The sequence below is a fragment of the Phalangium opilio genome, unplaced genomic scaffold (assembly GCF_054372755.1).
Source record: "Phalangium opilio isolate 3A_F unplaced genomic scaffold, DU_Popi_V2 ptg000045l_1, whole genome shotgun sequence".
Taxonomy (NCBI): domain Eukaryota; kingdom Metazoa; phylum Arthropoda; class Arachnida; order Opiliones; family Phalangiidae; genus Phalangium; species Phalangium opilio.
This window is the reverse complement of record NW_028324168.1, coordinates 871,589-893,729: the sequence shown is the minus strand read 5'-3', so window position 1 is coordinate 893,729 and position 22,141 is coordinate 871,589. Positions and strand designations below refer to the sequence as shown.

At 37.0% G+C, this 22,141-nt stretch overlaps 1 protein-coding gene across 1 annotated transcript in view; it reads left to right on the top strand.

The window, feature by feature from the left end:
- Nucleotides 1-12,767: 12,767 nt before the first annotated feature.
- The window catches only part of LOC149676571 (sodium/hydrogen exchanger 1-like), a 43,699-nt gene continuing 34,325 nt past the window's right edge, over nt 12,768-22,141 (top strand). Inside the window, exon 1 of the mRNA XM_089837591.1 lies at nt 12,768-13,983. Coding sequence (XP_089693717.1) covers nt 13,638-13,983 — 346 coding nt within the window. The 5' untranslated portion in view covers nt 12,768-13,637. The remainder of the gene's footprint in view (nt 13,984-22,141) is intronic.

Genomic DNA, 22,141 nt, shown 5'->3' with positions numbered 1-22,141 from the left:
TCATTTCCGAGAATTTAGACAGATTAAAAAGAGTGTTTTTTTTTATAAATTTAAGAGATTGTCCGGAGGGCATTAAGAACTCTGGGGAAATTCGGTGCAAAAACTGAGTCAATTAATTTCCCCTTTATTGCGTAAGAACTTGTAATGTTTATGTATTTTTAAGGAGCTTATTATCATCTTTAAAGATGTTTTAGGTACAGGATAAAACGATTTAGTTTTTGTTCCAATTCTCACACTTAAAAGCGGGGCGTCACGATCAAGGCACGAATAAAACTAAGGTGGATGAATATTTAATGTTTATATCTCGTAGTAAAGAAAATAGATCATAGATTATAGACGGGCAGAAGAATCGGAATCTATCACATAAATCATTTGAGGAAAAAAATTCGAAAGTTTTCTAAAACTAAATGAGAATTTTCAAATCATGGTGTTTTTTCTTCTTCTTTATGTAGAAGGGATTATCCCCTGGATTTAATAGCTTAATTTGCTATGATCGAATTTGATTTCTAAAAATTCCCAAAGGGTTTTTACCCTATTTTTGTCCGAGCTATTTTAATTATATTCTTATTTAATTATTTATCTAATGGGATTCCCAAATTTAATTGCCTTTCTGGGGATTTTAAGACGCGATAGAGTTTACCTTTAAGGGTTCAATCGGGGGTCACTTTGCCGCATTCTATAAATTTTTTGTCATCTATTCAGCCATAAGTTTATAAGATATGTTCCTTCCATAAGTATCTCACTACCTCTACTTCGTAATGCTACTGAGAGACTTACAGCTCGAGCTAGTTCGAGAACGACAAGCAGAATTGAATACTACACTCGGTTTTGCAGGACTTCCATCTTCCTATTAGTCTGTACTAAGCTATTGACAGCGCCTCACCAGGCGTCGCTTTACCCCGAATCTATGACCTACGTCACGAAGTGAAAAGCCCCAGTTTGTAACTTATGGAACATATCTTATGAACATAGGTTTCAAACTATAGTTAATTCAATAAACTTCACTTTAAAACTAAACCGAACATTTTTATTACCATTAGATACGGGACAAGTTGAACCAACTAATTGCCTTATGTCAATTAAGATAAATAGAACATTGGCTTGCAGTTAATCTCCGAACTTAATCTCTAATCCGACGTTGGCCGGGATATTAGTTCCATCGGACAGAGACCGAGAAAATGGGACATCTTAATCCCAATGTAACTGCCTTTAATTCCACGATTCCAAGAATTTTTCCTATATACTTCTAATGGGGGTTTACCCCTAATGGGGGACCCCATTCAATTACCAGAACGCATTTAATTATAAATATAATTTTTATACTTATAGTTGTATTGTAGCTTACAAAAACCAAGGGTTGTTTTCCAAATCTATTTTTTTCTCGAGTTCTGACTGGTCTAAACAGGGATCCATGTAATTTTAGAAGCAGTAATGGAGAACAGAGTCTAAGTCCACGACCCACTTCCCTAGGTCCGGGGGGGGGTATGAAAGAAGAGGCGGGTCATAGTGACAGAGGTAAAAAGGAATTACGTATTTTTCGCCGTCCCCGTCAGCAACGTCATCATAACGTAGTTTAAGTGAGCCAATAAGATAATCTAAAATTTTCGTTACGTGTTGAAGGGTGGGGCTCTATACTGGGACTGAGATATGAGTCGGACTGAGATAAAGGCTAACCGTTCTCCATTCCTGCTTCTAAAATTACACGGATCCCTGGTCTAATCATTGGGCATTTGTGACGCGTGGAAGAAACTGTTAATTGAAAAAAAAATACGTTAAGCTAGAGATATAATTAATTACTGGCGCTGTCAAAATATGGCGATCTTAAACAGATATCGTGTCTGAGATGCGATCACGATTCAAATCGATTGGTCACGCGAACGATACTCGAGAAGGTTCACCTTTTGCGCAATAATCCCCTCACCCCCCCCCCCCCAAACACCACGCTCCCTTTATTACGTCATAAAGGATGTTGAAATTTAAAATGAATATTCTTACGGAAGATATAATGAGACAAGCCATCATTTCAAATCTTCTAGTAATTCTATTATGTTTCTTTTAAACGGAATTATTCTTTCAACTTTAAAGGTCAACTACTTTTATAAAAACGAAAAACAAATTAGTTTTAATGATGCCATCTCCATTATTTCAGGCGCTTTTAGCTCCAGAAGTCCTGGTTTTAAATTGGCCAATATATCTAGTAAAGACTAGTGGCACCCCATGTTATTTTCCGATGGACCTTAATACAGTCAAAGCTAGGAGACTGCCATTACTCTATAATTTCTAAAATTTCGCAAATATATCCCGTTATCGATGCGTGGGTTCTTTTAAGAGTTATAGATAAATACCGCAATTACTAAAGCTACTAATTATCATGCAACATAATCATGATTTAATTGATAAGTATTTAAATTTTAAATATAAATATAAAAGATGGTCCTCGATTTTTAAATTCAATGGATATAATTCCTTAAAAAAGTAGCAGTTTGTTTCTAGGGTAGTACCACGACCTTTAATTATTAGTGGGCCAAAACTTTATAAACAAGGTTAAATAACATTTAAAACACTCAAGCGACGCGTGTTTACATTTATTTTTTTACTTAACATAGAAAGTGATTTAGAAATCTATAAATAAGCCCCACTTTCTTATTTTCGAAATCTAAAATGTAGATAGACAATGCAATGACTTTTAAAGAAAATCAAATTTTTGTTGTAATCGATTGATTTTGTTTTGTTCAAGGCGATAGCCTTCTAGTTCAGCGAATTCGGACAAAAATTTTAACGTTTTAGAAAAATAACGCCTTTAAGGCCTTGAAATTTATAAACACAAATATTACGAGCGGGAAAATAAGAAAAGCTTTTAAAGTAGCCAATAGTATATCGTAAAATACTTAAACTCAATCAATTGCGAAATTGAATAAATATATAGAGAAAAAGAAAACACTGATTTTCCAATAAAATCAAATTTTCTTAATCAACGTAAGGATTTTTTTTTTCACAGTTTCAAGGTTAAATTTTAATTTTTACTTTATATTTGTAAACATAAGATTATAAGATATGTTCCATAAGTATGACACTATCATATACTTAGTAATACTAGAGATTTAATGAGAGTTAGTTCAAGAACGACAAACGAGAATTGAGTACTACACGCAGTTAAATTGCAGTCCCTCTTCCTATTTAGTCTGTTTACTAAGCCTTTGACAGCGCCCCGCTCACCAGGCGTCGCTTTACCTCGAATCTATGACTTACTTCAATCACTTCATGACAAGCTCCAGTTTGTAACCAGTAACAAACTTATGGTGAACATTTCTTACGAACCTTTGATATTATATTTTTAAATAATTTGGCTAAATTCCTAAATTATTTATATATACATTTAAATATACATTTATATATTTATTTTTGTTATAGTGACGTCATTTTGAACGTTATCTATTGGTCAAGATGGGAAGAAAGTTAAGGCGAAGATTTGAATCTCGATTTTTTAGAGAGATTAAGTTAAAAATTGAAATTTATTTATTTATTTATTTATTTAAAAAAAATTAAAAGTTATCATAAGGGATTCTTGACCAAGTTCAATGGCTCGTATTAAGCTCGTGGGTGGTTAGGTATAATTTTTTTTCTATAGAGGAAAAAAAATGCAATTCAAAAATGATTAAAGCAATCAACCACGTGGAAACCGGACCAAATAATATTATAAAATAACGTTGTAGCTTTCTTTAATACGAGAAAGCTATTTTCGATTTTAATAACACACATGAAAGGGTATAATATATAATATTTTTTAGATAATATTAGGTATTTTTTAAAAATTATTGCGTCGGATAAAAATAGCCCTAAAGAATGTCAACTTTAAATCTTTAATTTTTGTAAATGAATCCAATCCGATAGAGGGTAATGATTTTGGTGCGTTTTAATCTTGTCTAATATAATTTATAAAGGTAATTATTAATAAATTTAGTTAATCACACCTTGATAAGAAATAAAAAGAATCAATTTTCAATTTGATTCTAAATATAATCGCATTTAATTTTTTTTTTTTCAATTTCAATCCACGCGCTCCTAATTTCCAGTTGAAAGCGCGCGAAAATTGCGCGCGCCAATTTCTCTTACGTCCTTGAACCCTTCTCCTTGGCGCACGCGCGTTCCCGCCCAAAACTTAGGTTCTATTTTGCAACAAAACCCCTTTATTTAAAAGTGTCTTAAATTTAAATGTCTCTTTTTAAGATTATTCTCGTGTTCTTTTTCAACAAGAGTTCTTAATTTTTGGTAACTGCGATCCCCGTATATATAATTTAGCTCAGTCTAAAATTCATTTGTGACGTGTACGTGGTTGCGTTGTGGTTTTTTGTTTAAAATTTCTTAACACTTTTGGGAAAAAGTGAAATATTTTAATGATTTACTCACGAAATTATTCTTATTTTTTTAGCTATCTTTCTTGAATGTAAATTTCTAAATAGATAATTAAGTTCATTGGAAGCCGCGTTTGTGGGAACAGTTTCTTTCATATATAAATAACAAAAGCAAATAGAACCAAGAGAAAGTAAGACAGAAAGTAGGACGCGTGCGATTCACCGTCGTTATCGCTTAGTCAACGAGGCTACACCCCTCTGTACTAGGGGTTACTGGCTAGACGACGGCAGTCCCGCCCCCTTTGAACCTAACCTAACCAAACTTAATCCTAGTCTAACGCAACTTAACCTTACCTAGCCTACCCTTAACCTAACTAAACATAATTCTAGTCTAAAGTAACTTAACCTTACCTTACCTAGCCTAGGTCTAACCTAAACCAAACAAAACATAATCCTAGACCAACGTAACTTAACTTTATCTAAACCTAATCAAACTATCGGGACGTACAAGGGGGTTGACCCATAGCCGTCTCTGCGCACTCTCTGAACCCGAAGTGCCTGGAGCGCAGGCGCTAAAAAGCGAGATGGAAGGCAGTTTTACCCCTGTGTCTTTCCCTCTTAGTTACATCAAGAAGCGATATATAGTTTACTTGGGAGAAGGCATAAATTCACCACATTTCTAGCTTTAGTCCAAACGTAGGTCCGGAGTTAATCCCCGCCGCCTCTAAATTACAAGCAGCATCTCATTGGTTCTTGAAAACTCACGTCAGCGCGGCGCGAATGACGACAATTACGTATTTTTCGACTGAGGAGAGGCGAAATAGCCCGACCTCCTTTAACGTCCCCCTTTGTATTTTGAAAGGGGACTGAGACTATGGCGCGCGAATACTTAGGCATCTTATACCTTCTCCGTAGTAAACTTGATATCGCTTCTTGGTTACATCCAAGAAGCTTATAGATCCACAGCGCATGCTCAGTATATTAAAGCGTATAAATGTAGATGAATTATTTATTCACGTGCTCGATTTCGTAAAAATATATATTTCTCTAAAGTTGATTCAGGCTAAGAGTTCAAAGAATTGACATTGAGGGCTTTTTTTTAAATAAAACGTCAAATATGGTTTCCTCCTAATGATCCGCTCGTAGTTTTCCATTGTTAAAAAGATTTTATTCGGGTTAAAATAAAGATTTCTTGACAAATATTTGATTTTTGGGACCAAAAACTTAAAAAGATTACGACCTTGTAAAGAACGAAACGAATTAAAATTATTCCAAGGTTTAACCATCATAAATCTTTGAGGAAATATTTTAAAATAATATAAATTTTTATTTAAAATACATAAAGGGTTCATTAAGAACAATCAATGTTCCATAATGTAAATTATTAGGAACATCGATGTAATTTTTAAATAATTTAACATAAAAATTTAAATTGAAAAAAATAAATTTTAAATTAATTTTTAAACGTTTTGTTTTTTCCCGGCTCCTCTCTTTCTCTCAAGGTTAATCCGTTACGCTAGAATGAATATTTAAATTGATAAATTGGGAGAAAATCAAAATTTCATTTTCTAGCCCACTGTATTAGCCGCAACTGGCTTTAGTAAAAGTTTATAAGATTATGTTTTATAAGTATGACACTACCTATACTTCGTATAGAGACTTACTGAGAGCTAGTTAGAGAACGACAAGAGAGAATTGACTACACTCGGTTAATTTTGCAGGACTTCCATCTTCCTACCGATTTAGTTTGTACATAAGTTCATAAGATATGTTCCATACGTTTGTCACTGGTTACTGAGAGCTTGTCATAGATTCTCTAAAAGCGACGCCTGGTGAGGCGCTGTCAAAGGCTTCGTACATACTAAATAGGTCTAGATGGACTGCAAAACCGAGTGTAGTCAATTCTCGCGTTTTTCTTGAACTAGCTCAAGCTGTAAATCTCTAGCATTACGAAGTATAGGAAGTCTCATACTTATGGAACATAAACTTATGGTTTGAACTAAGCCTTTACGAGAATCTAAGCCCAACGTACTTCGCTTCATGACAAGCCCAGTTTGTAACCAGTGGCAAACTTATGGAACATATCTTATGAACTTTTGGCTTTACTATTACATTTTTTGCCAATTATTGATAGTTTCCTGTAAAAGGTCTACATAAAATTCCTGCCCCGGCCCTCTCTCAGCTCAAACTTGATTGCAGCGTTGTGAGTCAAGTTGGTAAAGTACTGATTCAAACCAACTTAACTGAGTTAGCCTTTCTCTCAACAATCTCTTGACTCACCAATTAACGGTCTACTATATTGGAATTATATTTAATACAAACTTAAAAACCACATTTATTTCTAAAAAAATTCCCAATTCCTTGAAAATTCTTGAATTAAAACATGAGGTATTTAGTTCTTTTCACACGCAATTTCTTGGGTAGGGTTGTATTAAAAGCGGCATTGACCCACTATACTCATTAACAGTGATATAATTTCCCCGCCAAACACCAACCAAGACACCACCCTAAGTAAGCTTCAAAATCATACAAGTACATTATAAATTAGTGGCTATAATTATACATAGTTTTCAAACAAGGAGGATTCATACCATTCACACCTGCCATACTACCTGACATTGCACTTTTGTACGCGCCAAGTAGCCTGGTTTCCTGCAAGTGTAAATGGTACCTAAAAACTATGTAAATGACCGCATGCCACAGAAAAATAAATATTAGCGCGTGAGTAGCACGTGCTACTGATATTTCACCATTCTAATTAATTCTGGTTGTTAAAAATAAGCGTTAAAACACAATATATGGAATTAATCTTTTGCTGCAGACAATATATTTTTTTACTCTGATTTCACGACTAAAATAACAAAACTCCATTTAAATTAATTAAATTAACTTAATTTTAATGCAGTTACACGAACTGTTTCTCCTATTTATTTCGGATGAGAAATACTTGGTTTTTTTCACTCGAATAAGCGAAATTTCTATTGTTTCGAAAGATTTCTTTTGTTTTGTAACTCGTAAATAAGGATTACCGAGGGGATGTTCACTGTGATCTTATACATAGTTTGTACTAAAGGAGGGTTTTTGCCCCCCCATGTGTTGCCAGACCGTTGATGAGGCGGGAGACTGTAAAGAGAATTTAGACAAGCAGTTCAGTTTGAACCAGTACTTGACTAACTTACCTCATCAAGGATCTGACACCACTGCACTGACGTTAATACCAGAGATGGGGGATTTTCTATAGCCCCTTTAGTTTAAACCAGGGATAGATTTAATTTTAGAAGTATAGGAATGGAGAACAGAGTAATCTGGGCGCACGTCAAAGAAAGAAGAGGCGGGTCATAGCGACAGAGGTAAAAAGGAATTACGAATTTTTCGCCGTCCCCGTCAGCAACGTCATCAAAACTTAGTTTAAGTCAGCCAATAAGATAATTTAAACTTTTCGTCACGTGTTTGAGGAAGGGGCTCTATACTGGGCTATGAGTCGGACTGAAGTTAATACTAACCGTTCTCCATTCCTACTTCTAAAATTAAATCTATCCCTGGTTTAAAACTATCCAAAATCACAGGAAGGGTAAAAGGGAGGATGGGACTCTGGTATATCAAGGTCATTGTATATATAATATCAGTGATTACTGTTTAAAGTTAGACGCGGAGATAGCTGTCGCAAAATGGCCGCCATTACGTCACTAATAAGCAAAGAATTACCGAATTTTCTTAAATTGAAATTTTCTTCGTGATGCGGCGATATTTTTGATGAGATGATTACTGGTTTTAATTCCCGCGAGGAAATTTTCCCTTAGCATTCAAATTTAAATCCGTTCTTTGGGTTTTTCCCTTAAGCTTTATAACAATAATAAGCTAGCTAGCGTACATATATATATATATTATTTAAAAACGCCTTTCTAATTGACCTTTGAACCCCCGGGATGGTCTCCCCTTGGTTTGGTATTCTTCATTCGTAACAAGGTGGATTCTAGATAAACCCCTTTTTCTCGTATTTCGCGGAATAAAACACGTCAAGGTCAAATTAATTCTATTTTTCCCGCATAATGAGGCGTAGATTCAGTTTTTATAAGATTTTTCATGTGGCTTTTAGGTAAAACCAGAAGGGGATAATAGAAGAAGGATGACACTCTGTATCCTCTTAATACTTTAGTTATGTAACGTGATTCTCGCCAGGCGCGGGAGCCCTTTTTGTTTGCTCTTCCGCTCATCAAACTTCAGATGGGCATCGCACCGTGATAGGGTGAATTCTGTAACTGTTTGGTATTTACTAAATCCCCAGCAATCAATCAACCCACAAACCTTGATTGTCTTGACGTGGGACAAAAATCAATAATAAGCGCATGCGCCTTGGAAATCAAATAGTTAAGCAGCGCAAATAGAGTAATGATGAGGGAACTATTTACATGGCGTATGTGATTCGGTTTAGTAACCTTGCTATAATAAATGTAAAATGTTGTTGGGGGAAGAATCATGTTACTATTACCCCGTTTTGTGGTAGTACACTTCTCTCGATAAGAAGTATTATATGCTTCTAGTAAAACTTTCTCGCCTTTTTTAATGATACGATTTGAGAGGCGAGCGAAGAAGTCGTTTTTAAATGCAGGAAAGCTTGTAGAAACGGTAATGGTTTAATTATCTTAAAATCTCTAATACGCCTCGCGCAATCGATAGAACGGAAACACGCGCCAATTTCAAACTACAGCGCGTGATTACCTAATTCACGCGCTAACTAACGTTTTCTGGGATGTACAGGAGTGTAATGACGTCGTTATATCCCGCGTTCATATTTCCCGCCTTTTTTTTCTCTTCTTGTGGCCTAGAACTTCCTGAGAACCCTTTAACGGAATGGACTGGAAAAACTGGCATGCGGGCGCTATCATTTCCAAGCTAAATTACACCATTATCTCCCGGGTAGAACCATGGTAATCTACTTGACCTACCAGGGGGGATACAAAAAAGAAAGAAAGAGAAGAAGAAAATAAAAAAGGCGGGAAATAGTGCAACCGCCTTTCTTCGCGCCAAAAGACGTAGGGTCGTTAAGACAACTATATAGCGATAATAAAACCGGTGAATCTTCTCAGATAGAACCTCCGTTATTACAAAGGAAGCACCGCGAAGTTTCCAGATAAATAAATTGCATTTTTGACCCGCAATTTTACAAAGAATGCCTTAAGGAATTGCGCCAGTCTCTCTTTACCACCCAACATGACTTCTGCTGCAATACTATCCACAATACTATAACCCTTAGCGGCTCTTCCAGCCCCGGAAGACACTCCAGTAGCGTTTCAAAACTGAGAGACCTTCGAAGTTCGAAAAACATCACTTTTTCAATCCTGTATAATATTTTTTCGACAGGAATTATGGGAACTATTTCTCCTTAGAACTTCCAACGAATTTCAACGAATCAGTCCTTTACCACGTGACTAAAAGGTCATAAAAATAGATCGTGACCTGAAAAACTGACCACTATAAAGTCCCCCAAAGATAGAAGAAAAATACATCGATTAACAAAAGTCCGCAAATGTTTAATTTACAATTTATTATATATTTATACGTATGGGGGCCCATATTGAAAGAAATTAGGGTCCTCTCTTCAATTAGGGAATCTAGAACGTGTAAATATACTCTTTTTTATATAGAAAGTAGGGATATCTCTTCCTTTTGTAGTTTTTTCAGGTTGTCGCCTAGCAACGGAGCTCAACCGGAAATGGTTGAGATCCTGAAACTTCCGGATTTTATTTTTATTTATTTGCTGAGCTATTTTTTTCTTTTATTAGACTAGAACTTTCGTTGCATTGTTCGACATTTCCACAAATAACGAGTAAATTTATTTCTGACCCCATTATTTGAAATTAAAAATTAAATATAATAAAAACCCTGAACGTTTAAAATAATTAATAAATCGATCAATTCGTCAATTATTGACAACTCAATTTGGCGGGAAATTTACTAAACTCGCGCCAAAAGTAAACATCCACGTGCTCAAATAGATAAACTCATCCTCACGCGCTCTAACTAAGTTGATGCACGTGAATTTCAAAATACTATGATCACAATCTGATTTCATTAATCTTTGGGTTCTTAAAATTGGCACTGAATCTTCTAGGGGTTAAAATTCAAAACCGTGCTTGGCTAGCTAGCTTCCCATTCGAAAAGAAAAATGCTTTTGGAAAATTTCACTTTATTTTATAAATCAGATTTCTTCGGAGCTTTCCCGGAGATGATAACGTTGACATTTTCCGTCGAATCTTCTTTATTTTGGCGGGAAATAATGGAAACCTTGACCTTAATGTTGCTGGCAGTCGCTGCATGCCATGAGTTTGCGAAATTGTTTTTAAAAATTCGAATTGACGATTATTTTACCGAACCGGTTATAGTCGCGATTTTCACGACAGATAAATCTTATTGTTTTTTAATTTAATTCGTATCCCCTCTAGCCTACAGATTAATTAATAAGTTCCTCGTTAGTAATTAATTCTAAAACATAAGTAAAAAATAATTAAAGAAAAATTGCCATTGATTAATTTCGAAATAAAAATAATTGTTTTATCAGGGACAGATTCAATTTTAGAAGCAGGAATGGAGAATGGTTAGTATTTACTTCAGTCCGACTCATAGCCCAGTATACAGCCCCTCCCTCCAACACGTAACGAAAAGTTTAAATTATCTTATTGGCTCACTTAAACTACGTTTTGATGACGTTACTGACGGGGACGGCGAAAACTACGTAATTCCTTTTTACCTCTATCACTATGACCCGCCTCTTCTTTCATTCCCTTCCGTCCCAGGGAAGGGGGTCCGGGACTCTGACGCGCGCCCACATTACTCTGTTCTCCATTCCTACTTCTAAAACTAAATCTATCTCTGCTAAAACTAAAGTAAAAATAATTAAAGAAAAATTGCCATTGATTAATTTAAAAAAATAATAATAATAATTGTTTTTATTATTATGAGTCATGATAAATCTAATTCAAATAAACGCACCCCCAATTATAATTATAATTTATTTTAAATATAACTAATGCATTAATTATCTTAATAACCAACCGATTATGAAAGCCCACTTTTGTTGCTGTTCAACAGTTATTTTGTAATCGTCCAAAAGAACCCTGAATAATTTAAACGATAATCACGCTGTATATTATGCCACGATTTTGAGAAAGAAGTAACTTACCCTAAGGATGGATATTACGTTTAATTTCTAAACTTCGAAATATATATTCCACTGTCTGACCTCCCTGATAACGTAATACAACACGTAATATAGGCGTAAATTTTAGGGGAGCGCTAATGATAGCTGGGGCTGGACAAAGTAGCCCAAGGGCCCCAAGATAGTAAAATATCGCCGGGTTTTTACCAAATGACTTAATATTTAATTCATAAAAATAAAAACTATATTTTTCATTGAAGGAAATTTACCCTTGTGGGAAACGTACAGTAATATCATGTACAGGTTGTTTTTGAAAGGTCCGTCAGAAACACCCTGTATATCAAAATAAGTATTAGTATAAGTTCATAAGATATGTTCCATCCATAAGTTTGCCACTGGTTACAAACAGGAGCTTGTCATGAAGTGAATGAGGTAGGTCATAGATTCGAGGTAAAGCGACGCCTGGTGAGCCGCCGTCAAAGGCCTAATTAGTACAGACTAAATAGGAAGATGGAAGTCCTGCAAAATTACACGAAGGTAGAGATTCAATTCTCGCTTGTCGTTCTCGAACTAGCTCGAGCTGTAAGTTTCCAGCATTACGTAGTACAGGTAGTGTCATACTTATGGAACGTATCTTATAAACTTATGGTATGTCTGGTCAGAAGAGTGCATAAGATAATTAGTACCAAGTAGCGAAGTATAGGTAGTGTCATACTTATAGAACGTATCTTATAAACTTATGGTATGTCTGGTCAGAAGAGTGCATAAGTTAATTAGGTTAGGTTAGTTTAGCTTCGGACGATGTAGGTGTGTTTGTTTAAATATTACCGTTACATGTACATTATTATTTTTAAATATTTATTTAATCAAGTTGTTTAAACTATCATATTAGAATTAGTTTGGTTGCCCCAGTTTATTCGAGAACTTGAAAAACATATAGGTCTGGTTGATATCTTGCTTTTAGGCAGTCAATTTTTATTGAATTAACATTTTCACGAGCTGGCTTTTGTTCTCTCTCTCGAATTAGGACAATCTCTAAGGTTTGGTTGAATGTAAGCTTAATTTGAATAAGATTGTTAAGTCCATTCGGAAATAAGGCGTCAAAACCACAAAACCAGACCAAAAACGTGTTTATAGAATATAAAAGGGTTTATTGGTCAACATATACTGTATATGCAAATAGCTTGAACCTGCTCTTATATTTTTCGTGTTTTGAAAAATGAGATGATTGTGATACTCCCTTTAACAACCTAATTTTCACCGAAATGTTTCTTTAGAGATATATTCATCCGCGAAGCATATACGGATGGCGTTTAACTGGCCCCGGGAAATACTAGGCTACTAAGAGTGTTCCTAGAAAAATCATTCCTCTAGCTGGCCTCTGGGATCTGGCGCTTCCCCATCTCTCTCTCTCCCTTTCTCAGCCTCTTCCAGTCCCTCTCTCTCTTTGCTCTCTCTTTCTCGGATGGGAAAAATTATCTCGAGCTTCTGCATTTCATCTTCCTTTTTTTTCGCGCGCTTATTCTTATTTATTTTCCGCTCCCGCGTGCAAAAAGGAAAGGATATCATGCGCAATATGACGTCATAACGTCACGTGAAAATTTTATTAACAGTCGCGCTCGTGCCGGCGAAAAAATAGCGATTTTTAGCGCGCGCTGCGGATGGAGTAAAAACGAATGCGCCGCCGGGAAAAACCGATCGCGTTCGGGAGAAGATGAAAGGGCGGGAAAGCGCCGCGTAGCGCGGGCGCGCCCCTAGCGGGAATATTAAGTACTAGTGGAAACTAGTTCGACGGCTCGATCATTCGAGCTGTAGGCACAAACGGGAAGGCATGCTCGGTAAAATTCTCGCTGCAACGCTATATTATTATATTTAAATTTAAAAAAAATAACAAGAAGTTGCGCACCGCGTTAAATATAATTCGCGTATTTAAATGGATAGATTGGTGCTTTTTACTTCCATTTTAGTTTCTTGTTGACACACCCGGTGCCTTTTTAATGCCAATTAGCAAAAATGAATCGTGTTAAATTAATTTATAAAATATATATTACTTAAACGCGGTATTTGTTTTTTAAAAAATTAGTTTTATTTCAGCGTAGTAATATTTTAAATCGTGATTGACAGTTTAAATGGCGGCGGAGATGAAGTCAGTCAAGTTGCTTATTTTGTTGTTCGCGTATTTAACGGTTCGGACGTATGTTGGTGTACGAGGTGACGAAGCTCGGGCTGTCATAGTGGACGGTGTGGCGCACGGTCACCAAGAGGTGGTGCCGCAGGATACGGACACTCACCCGACGGACGATGGGCCCCTCGTTTCGCCCATAACTCACGGAGTACCCGCACCGCATCCCACCGGTGAGGGACATCATTCCAAACCTCCCGGTCGATTTCAAGTCGCCTTTGTCGATTTCGACCACGTATCAACGCCTTTCATTATTTCACTATGGATAATTATCGCCGGATTGGCCAAAATTGGTGAGTGACCAACTGTTCATTTGTCCATGCACAACCAACCCTTTCATAGTCTAGAAGAAGGCAACCTGACCTTCCCTCCTCCTTTGAACCTAACCTAAGCCTAAACCTAAACGTAACCCTAACCTAACCTAACACACCATGAATCCTATGAGGGTCAGAGGTTGCATATCTTCCGTCTTATCCACGTCTTGATATTTGTTTGTTAGTTGTGACATTTTTGTCAAGAGTTATTTTGCGTTTTTCTAAAGGGGTTATGTTGACGTAAAACCATTTGCAAATTGCACCTAGATAGATAATTTTGAAATAGTGACCTCCATAATATAATATAATAAATTACTTCAATATTATGAACTTCTTTCTAATAAATAGTGGTACATAAGTGATTAAAAATAGCAAGGACAAATTTCGGGTTAAGAAAAAAAATAACACTTGAAAGATAAAACTTTAAGTTTCATATTTAAAACCAAACCCCCTATACTTGAGCATTATTTTTAATTCGCTTAAAGGGAGGGTGAAACCTCAAGATAAAATTCGCAAGAAAAAAGGAAGAAATTAATATTCAAAGTAGATAATAATGATCGGACACTTGTCAAACAAAAAAATAATTCTAAAGAAAAATAAATAGCACGTAGGTGGGGCCTATTTTAGAATAAACTAACTAAGGTTACGTAATTACGAATATTACGTATTTGGACTTCAATCGGATATCGTCTGGTAGACATAGCGCAGCAATTAACTCAATCATTTGGGCGTTTAAGATTTCGAAATTTTTGTGTATTTAGCTACCTCCAAAGTCCCCCCCCTCCGCCACCAGCTTGTAAATAGTCATTTTGAAATATTTGCACTTTCCAATATTTTAACCAAATATTTGAAGAAACAAAATGTGATATTTTAGATATCGTTTATTTATTAGAATGGGGGGTGAAAGGTCACCCGGCGTTACGTGAAGTAATTAAATAAGGCATTCAATTGATTTGGATATTACCATAAATTTATAAGGTATGTTCCATAAGTATGACACTACTTATACTAATTCGAGAACGACACGAGAATTGACTACACTCGGTTAGTTTTGCAGCCCATCTTCCTATTTAGTGTGTACTAAGCCTATGACAGCCCCTCACCAGGCGTCGCTTTACCTCGAATCTATGACCTACCTCATTCACTTCATGACAAGCTCCAGTTTGTAACCAGTGACAAACTTATGGTGAACATATCTTACGAATATTACTTATTTTATTGAATATTTTAAAAATGAATGCTTCGTAGATTTTTATCAGTTACAAGTACATTTGAAAACCGGCAACAATCTATTATGTTTTGGCTTCAATTTGCATATTAAATATTTAACAGTGTAGGTTGTAGTTTTTAAGTAAAAGTATTTTATTGGCTGTTAACTTTGGTGACGTATATTACATTGAAATGTTGTTTTCTGGAGAAATAAATACAACTACCCATATATCGATTCGGACAGAAATAGGTCAACGTAACTCTTGACCAATAAGAAAGGCTTATATATCATCGTAAATCATTTAAGTCGGTACCAGGTTACATTGTCGTGGTTTTACCAACACGCAATTTTGCAAAGGTAAATGCCGTTTCCATGTTTTTATTAGGTTAAGGTCAAAATATATAGAAATAATAATACAATATTTTTAATATTTTTCTTTAAATTGAATTTTATATATTAAAATAAATTTAGGATTAAATGAAATAATTTTTGTTTTAAAGTAAACTGGTTAATCTAGTTTAATTTTAAAAGTAATTTTTAGAATTTTGCCCTAAGTCTTGGACTGTTAAAATTTAATTTTTTTTTTGTTATCGTATGCATGCATATATTTTTTCTTTTTAAATTTAAAAGGGGTCGAACTTAAAGGAAAGCTTACATTTTTATTACAATGTTGAATTTTAACGCTTTAAATATTAGACTTTAACGAAGACCCCCTCTCACCCCCCCCCCCAGTCCAAATACTCCTTACTCCCGGGAACCGGAACTGGATGGTTGATTACAGATTATAGGGGCGTGCGATGACAAGATTAATTGGCATTGACGATTAGTACCTTGAGAATTATAATATAAACGGGGTAATTAGAGTGTAGATATGACAAGTGATATTGTCTAAATGTCTAGGGAAAATTATATAGCTATATTATTATAATTTTTTTTTTAAATTCACGCGCTGGTATATGAACTCTACATTATCTTCTTTAGCGCGAGATATTTCCCGCCAAAAAACCAGTTCAACGCGCGCGAAAACTGACACGTGTATTGTCGAGTTTACCATAAAACTGGGGTATACACTTGCAAATGTTGCAATCTTAACTTGATCGAGATTTGTAATTGGAAAACCCGTTTAATCGCTTAAATATTGGGTCATTCTAAGGGTACACCTTAACCAGGCTGTACTCGTACTATTTCATTCATAAAAAGAGACGCTTTTATACCCTATAATAATGCAAAGTGACGCTTTCAGCCAGGTTTTTGGGTGGCAAACCTTCCATTCATTCATAAGGTAACATTACCTTTACGTCTGAAACTCCGAATAATCTGATTGGTTGAGAGATTCCGGGGGAAACTTCTATTATCTTTTTAGGCATGCTTTGTAAATTCAGACGTAGGAAACGTTTCTATACACCATAATAGCGTGTACAGTGTACACTTGAACTCAAATCTTAAATTTACGATCTACAATTCTATTTATAGCTATTTTAGTTTCTAAAGGTTTGGTTGGACCCTTTTTCCGTCGAAAGAACGTTTTTATGAACCTGGTATTTGAATATTTAGGCTTAAGAGTGTCTAGGGGTCACGGGGTCATCAAGGGAAGGTACATACATGCTTAAGAATTTAAACACGTGAATTTAACCTTTGCGACGCATTTATTGAAATTATGCGGGTTAGGCTTAAGGTTTTTTAAATTGAAATGGTTCACTGTGAAAACAATTAAGGTGGGAAAATTTTTGGGCGAATTTCCAGAAATTCATGTTTAACTTTCGTTGTGTTAAGCCTAACGTAATATTATTGGCTGTCATCCAATTGGCCTACTAACTTACATCTTGCGTAACCCGTTTAGACTGTCTGAAAAAAATTATTTATTATGCCTATATTTCTCGTAGCCCTCGCCCCCAAAATTAACACTAAAGTATTAAACTTACCTTACAGGCATCCATTTTAATTTACCAACGCAATCAATATTAGCGTCTGCTAACGTTATTTATATTTTGATGCTAAACTAACCAAGCACTCGAAAGTTTCCAGTGACTATCTGCCCTCTCTTTCGCTCTCACTCACTGTATCTCTATAGGAGAAATATCCCACGGTTGCCATGGTTACAGGCCTATTCTAACTCAGCGGGTAATTTTTCCGCCAATTTGGCTTCTTCGCCCTTTCAACTTATTAGCGTGGGTTTGACAATCTAGTATCGAATTTTAGAGGTAGGTAAAACGCAAGAATAAAAATGTGTTATAAATGTAGTTAAATAGTTACTTTGCTCAAACTTTCATTTAATTAACTTATAATTAATGATTATATTCGGGTTAGAATGGACTCGGTTCGAAACTTTATACATTTAAATATATTTATACAGGGTGTTTCTGATAAGTCTGCATGCATAAATAAAGGGGGTTGTTCTTTGGGAAATCAATTTTGAATCGAAAATGTAAGTTTTATCTCCATTTTGTTTGCCCTAAGGGTTAGCTACTGTTTCCGAGTTAAGATTGGAGGAGTATTTTACGGATGACCCCTTAAATCAAGACAATGATTTCTAATTTAATTAAGGGGTCATCCCTGTTTCGTTTTCTTATATCTTTTACTAACGAATGTTCGATCTAATTAAGAAAGACAAATGCTTCGCTTAGTCATACTGGAACGTGATAACAACAGTTCTGTTTTTAATACTTTCTTTACAAGGATACACTCTATTACAAAGATTTATATATTAGGCGAGAATGATACATGCATAAGCGGGAGATTCAAATACGAAACATCCCCTTTTGTAAGGAAAAAAATTAAAGTTTAAATTGGAGTCTTAAGTCAAAAAGTCTTGCAATCGGATGGGGGGTTTCACTTGGCGTCCACTTCTTGTTTGTCGTACTGGGTTCACAGAGGGGGTTGTTGGTTGCGGTGCTGAAGTTGAAGTTGAAGGTATAGTTGGGGAAGTGGTATGCGGAGTGTATGGTAGTTGGCGAGGACTCGGTGTTTGAGGAATCGCTGGAGATTTCGAGTGTAGGTTTGGTGAGTGTTGGACGGATGGAACATCCTTTGGAGATTGTAGTGAAGGGATGTCGTTGTGTGCGTATCGATGACGTGGCAACTCTTCATTAGTGCGAGGTGGAGTTATGACTTGAGGTATTGACCTTGGTTTGAGGTGAATTCTGTTTCGGCGATACTTGACACCATCAATCTCGACTATATATGAGCGAGAGGAAACTTTCGAGACGATTGTTCCGATGTGCCAACGTTTATGCCGGAAAGTGCTGGTATCTTGCACCCATACTGGTTCACTAGGGTTTAAGTCACGTAATGGACGGACATGTTGGTCAAAATTGGTTTTGCTCGCTATTCGCCGCTGACGTTGGTTTTGAACGACGTTCGGGACGACCTTGGGACGAAGTTGCGAGTGCGAATACGGTAAAGCAGAGCGTAGACGGCGTGACATTAGTCGTTGGGCTGGACTGGAATTAATGCCTTCAGTGGGAGTGTTCCTCCAATCTAATAATGCCATATGTAAATCTTCTTTTGACCGTGCATATTTTTGAAGCATAATCTTGGCTATCTTCACGGCAGATTCAGCCTTGCCATTGCCCTGAGCATGGAATGGCGATGATGTGTCATGTCTAAATCCATATAGTGCAGCGAATTCTTTGAATGCTCGACTATTAAACGGGGGTCCATTATCAGAGATAATGACTTCGGGAATCCCGAATCGACTAAAATGGCGCTTACAGCATTCGACAACGGTTTCACCCGTGGAGTCGGGTAGACGATCGACTTCCCAATAGTCAGAATAGGTATCCACAAGGACTAGATATTTGTGCGTATCAGTTTCGATGGTAAACAGATCCATCGCAACTTGTTGCCATGGTAGTGTGGCAAGCGGAATAGATAGTAAAGGTTCTCTGGCTTGAGACGCACTAAATTCCTGACAAAGTGAGCATTGTTGGAGAGCAGTACGGATTTGGTTTGTAATCCCGGGCCAATAAACGACTTCTCTGGCCTTTCGTAGACAAGCCTGGACACCACAATGACTAGAGTGTAGGATTTTAATCATTTCGGGACGCATCTTTTTTGGGATAATAACTCTACAGCCTTTGTAAAGTAGACCATCATCAACGGTAAGTTCTTCTCGAAAATGCCAGTAGTCCCGTATTGGTGCAGGTGTGAGAGACTTTGCTGCTGGCCAGCCTGTAGCAATAGTGCGAGATAGTAGTTGAAGGTCGGGATCTTCCAAAGTTTGGTGGCGAATTGCGGCTATACGTGAATTGGACATCCGTAAATAATCACTATGTTGAATATCCTCAAAATACGTAGTGACGTGTTTGTCGCGGGTTAGTTGGAAGACAACAGCCTCCTTGGTTGACTTGGTCGAGGGTAGTAACGGTAGCGGGACTCTTGAGAGACAGTCCGCAATGTACATTTCCGAACCTTTTTTGTATTGGACTTTAAGATTGTAATTCTGCAATTTAAGCAGCATACTCTGGAGACGTTTTGGAGCAGTCAACAGCGGTTTTTTCCAAATCGTTTCCAAAGGTTTATGATCTGTTTCGACCAAAATATTGCTGCGGCCAAGTAAATACTGGTAGAATCTGTGGCAGGCGAATACAATGGCCAAACATTCTTTTTCGATTTGAGCATAGTTGCGTTCTGTGGCAGTGAGTGACTTTGAGGCAAACGCAACTGGTTGTCCATTCTGTAATAATGTAGCTCCTAAGCCAAATTCGCTGGCATCACATTGTATTGTGACGGGTTCTGCTACATCATAATAGCGTAGTACTGGTACACAGCTAGCTAGATTTTTGACGGCTTGAACAGCTTCTGTATGTTGGGGTTCCCATTTCCAAGGAGTGCCCTTGCAAGTTAACTGTCGAAGTGGTTCGGTAAAATTGGATAACTTCGGCAGAAATTTGGCGAGATAGGTTACAAATCCAATGAAACTCTGTAGAGATGTCACATCATGAGGGAGTGGCATATCGTGTATAGCCCTTACTTTTTCAGGGTCTGGTCGTACTCCTTGAGAGGTTAGTAAGTGGCCAATGTAAGGAACTTCTGTCATCCGGAGTTTCATCTTAGACTTATTCAGTTTTAAGTTGCATTGGCGAGCACGGTCGAAAAGTGCAAGTAAATTCCGATCATGATCTTGAATAGCATCGGCTTCCGTGTCGCCACAGCCAATACAGAGAATATCATCCGTGATATTTTCGATTCCGTTTAAACCTTCCAAGACTTCGTTTATGCGACGTTGGTATTCCTCAGGTGAGACTGAGAGACCAAAAGGCATGCGTTTCCATCTATAGCGACCAAATGGAGTCCAAAAAGTGGTCAAGTAGCTACTTTTGTCATCCAAGCGGACCTGCCAAAACCCATTTTTGGCGTCTAGGACGGAGAAAACTTTCGCATTTGCGATCCGAGGGAGAATCTCTTCGATTGTTGGTAATGGATACTTCGGACGTTTAAGCGCAACATTGAGATCCAGTGGATCTATGCAGATTCGCATAGGTCGTGAAGGACGGCTTACTACAACCATGCTCGAGATCCAATCAGTAGGAGTTGTTACTTTCGCAAGAACGTCCATCTTCTCCAGTTCGTCAATTCTTGTCTTAAGAGAGTCTCTGAGCGCAACTGGAACCTTTCGTGGACGATGCTGGACGGGAGTTACGGTTTTATCTACTTCCAAGTGACAAAATCCCGGTAAACAACCAAGACCATCAAAGATGTCAGCATACTCTTCAAGTATCTTTTCTGTAGTTAATGGGCTTGCAAGAGAAGGTTCTTTAAGCGATTGCGGTGCAGTAGTAGAGTTTGGAGATACTGTGAAGATTGAATCCACGGCGGTGTGATTAAACTTAATGAGTCCCAACTGTTCACACGTAACGCCTGACAGTAACGGAGTTTTGTCATGTTTTACTACTTGAAATTCCAGTGGAAATTCCTTATCCCTAAAGGTGAATCGAATGGTTGCTACGCCAATGACTTCTAAGACTGAGTCATTATAGCAATGGAGTTGAGTTGTGTCCTTTTCAAGTTGCTTGTGTGTGTCTGGTAAGGAATCATAGAGTTTCTTACTTAAGACATTACAAGTCGATCCACAATCCAGCTGAAATTTAACTTTTGTAGTAGTTCTTATTTCGCTGCTAGGGATATGTAGGACTGTATAATATTTGTTTCCACTCGTTGCTGGTCCAATGGCATAACAAGAGGTGTCTGAGTCTGGCAAATCCTCTTCCTGATATGTATCGACCACATGTACTTGTTTACGATTCTGTTTACGAGAATTGTGTTGTCTCGGCGTTGACTGAGTTGTGTCCGATTTACAGCAACGTGCAAAATGGTTTGTTTGTTGACAGTTACTGCAAGTTTTTCCAAACGCGGGACATGCTTGTCTATCTTGAATATGCATGCCTCCACAATAAGAACAATTGTTTTTGAGCAGTGGTGGTTTTTTCTTCGCTTTTGGTTTGCCTGTATGCTTCGAGGTTTTCTGTACAAGATGTACATTAAGTGGTTCTCCAGGAACCTCACCCAGATTCTTGACTTGAGTACTAGTCAGTTCATTGGTTCGACACATGTCGAGTGCTTTAGCCAATGTAAGTTTCGGTTTGTTTAAGAGTTGAGGACGAAATTTAGTGTCTTGCATTCCAAGGACGAGACGATCACGTATGAATTCTTCGACATGGGCGGCAGCATAACCACAAGTTTTAGCGAGTTTCTTAAGACGCTGTACGTACTGGTCTATCGATTCAGATGATTGCTGCGATGCGGTGTTAAAGATGTACCGTTCATAGATTTCATTTTTTAGAGGTTCAAAATGTTTTTCTAGTTCAGTTTGTATTAGAGCCACTGTTGCAGACTGGGCTGGCGTTAAAGAAAGATCCTGGTAAATTTGAAAGCAAGGTGTTCCCATTACCGTTAAAAACGTAGCCTTCTGAATGTCTGCAGACTGTG